Source organism: Penaeus monodon, chromosome 24 (assembly GCF_015228065.2).
Source record: "Penaeus monodon isolate SGIC_2016 chromosome 24, NSTDA_Pmon_1, whole genome shotgun sequence".
Lineage (NCBI taxonomy): Eukaryota > Metazoa > Arthropoda > Malacostraca > Decapoda > Penaeidae > Penaeus > Penaeus monodon.
In genome coordinates, this window is record NC_051409.1 from 4,427,766 (window position 1) to 4,429,120 (window position 1,355).

General features: G+C 49.9%; 1 protein-coding gene across 1 annotated transcript in view; it reads left to right on the forward strand.

Moving 5' to 3' along the window:
* Positions 1-1,355, forward strand: part of LOC119588480 (transcription factor castor-like) — a gene marked incomplete at both ends in the record, with an annotated part of 84,074 nt that overhangs the window by 81,838 nt on the left and 881 nt on the right. Inside the window, 3 exon segments of the mRNA XM_037937128.1 lie at positions 319-502; positions 865-946; positions 948-1,064. Of these exon segments, the coding sequence (XP_037793056.1) occupies positions 319-502; positions 865-946; positions 948-1,064 (383 nt within the window).

Sequence of the window (1,355 nt, forward strand, 5' to 3'; positions counted from 1 at the left end):
CATTAATAGCAAAACCACTTGGCAAATGTGGAAAGGAAATAACTGTGTCCGTCGTGAAGTTGTGTGTTCTTTCAGTGCCTCTTATCGGTTTTTTTTTTTTCGCCAACGACCGAGAAGGAATTTTGTGCAGGGAAAACCGAGTCGCTCTAGAGCTTGCATGTTTTGATTTGTCTTGTGTTTATGTCCAACGCGTTTATACTTATGTGTGTATACGTGTAAGTGTTTGTACGTGTGTATAATCTCCAGTGCCGTTACTCTTAATGATATGCAAATGGAGTCTCGTAGGTTGACGCTGACCCCGTCCCCTCTTTCCCGCAGCCGTGACGCCCGGCCTCGCGGGGCTCTCGCTGGGCTCGGGGGGGTCCGCCCCCTCGTCCCTCGTGGCAGGCGGCATGGGCGTCCGCGATCCCCTCAAGCCTCAGCTCGACTACTCCCGCTACGTGAAGCCCTACAGCTCGGCCCTGGAGTGCGGCACCCTCTCCTGCAGGGAACACAACCTCAGGTAAGTCCCCCTGCGCCCTCCCGCTCGCGCCTTCGGGCAGCGGCGGATCCTCTGGGTGAGTGTGCGGCGGACCTGTGCCAGAGCCTACGAAGTGGCGACCCTGGCTTGAGTTGTGTGTTAACAAGCCATGGCGAGAAACAGATGCCACGCACAGATTTTGTTACTGAGTTTTTTTTTTTTATATATACTTGCTTTGCTCATGTTTATGTTAATTACGATTATTGCCAATAATAGCTATAAAGTCGAATCATGACAACTTAAAATCCGGAAGACGAGAGACCACAGGAAGAGAGTCACGCTTCCATCACCCCGGTTCTCCCGAACCCAAGCCTCCCCCTGACCGCCCTCCCTTCCCCCGACAGAGAACATTTCCACTGCCTGGAGTGCGACTCGAAGGTGTTCAGCAAGAAGGAGGAGATGATCAGGCACTTCAAGTGGCACAAGAAAGCGCGACGAGAGCCTCCAGCATGGCTTCATGAGGTACTCGCCCTCTGACGACTGCTCTGACCGCTTTTCCAACTGCTCACACAACCGCAAGCAGACGCATTACCACTGCCTCAAGGTGAGTGCGATCAAGGGGGACTCTGCTGATTATTAAGTAGGAACTATGATGTATAATGGTATGGGAATTCATTGGGAAAGTAGGTGGAAGTGCATATGCATAGATAAGGACCCCGGGTCATGATGATATAAGAGTGTGATTTATGAGCCGTCTTGAAAATAGATCTATGAATGAATAAGAATTAGATTGGTTAGGTCCACTTGAAAAAAAAAAGAAGAAAACAAACACTTCTGAATGAACAAGAATTAGATCTGTTAGGATCGCTTGTCAAGAACCGCATCTTTACAATGG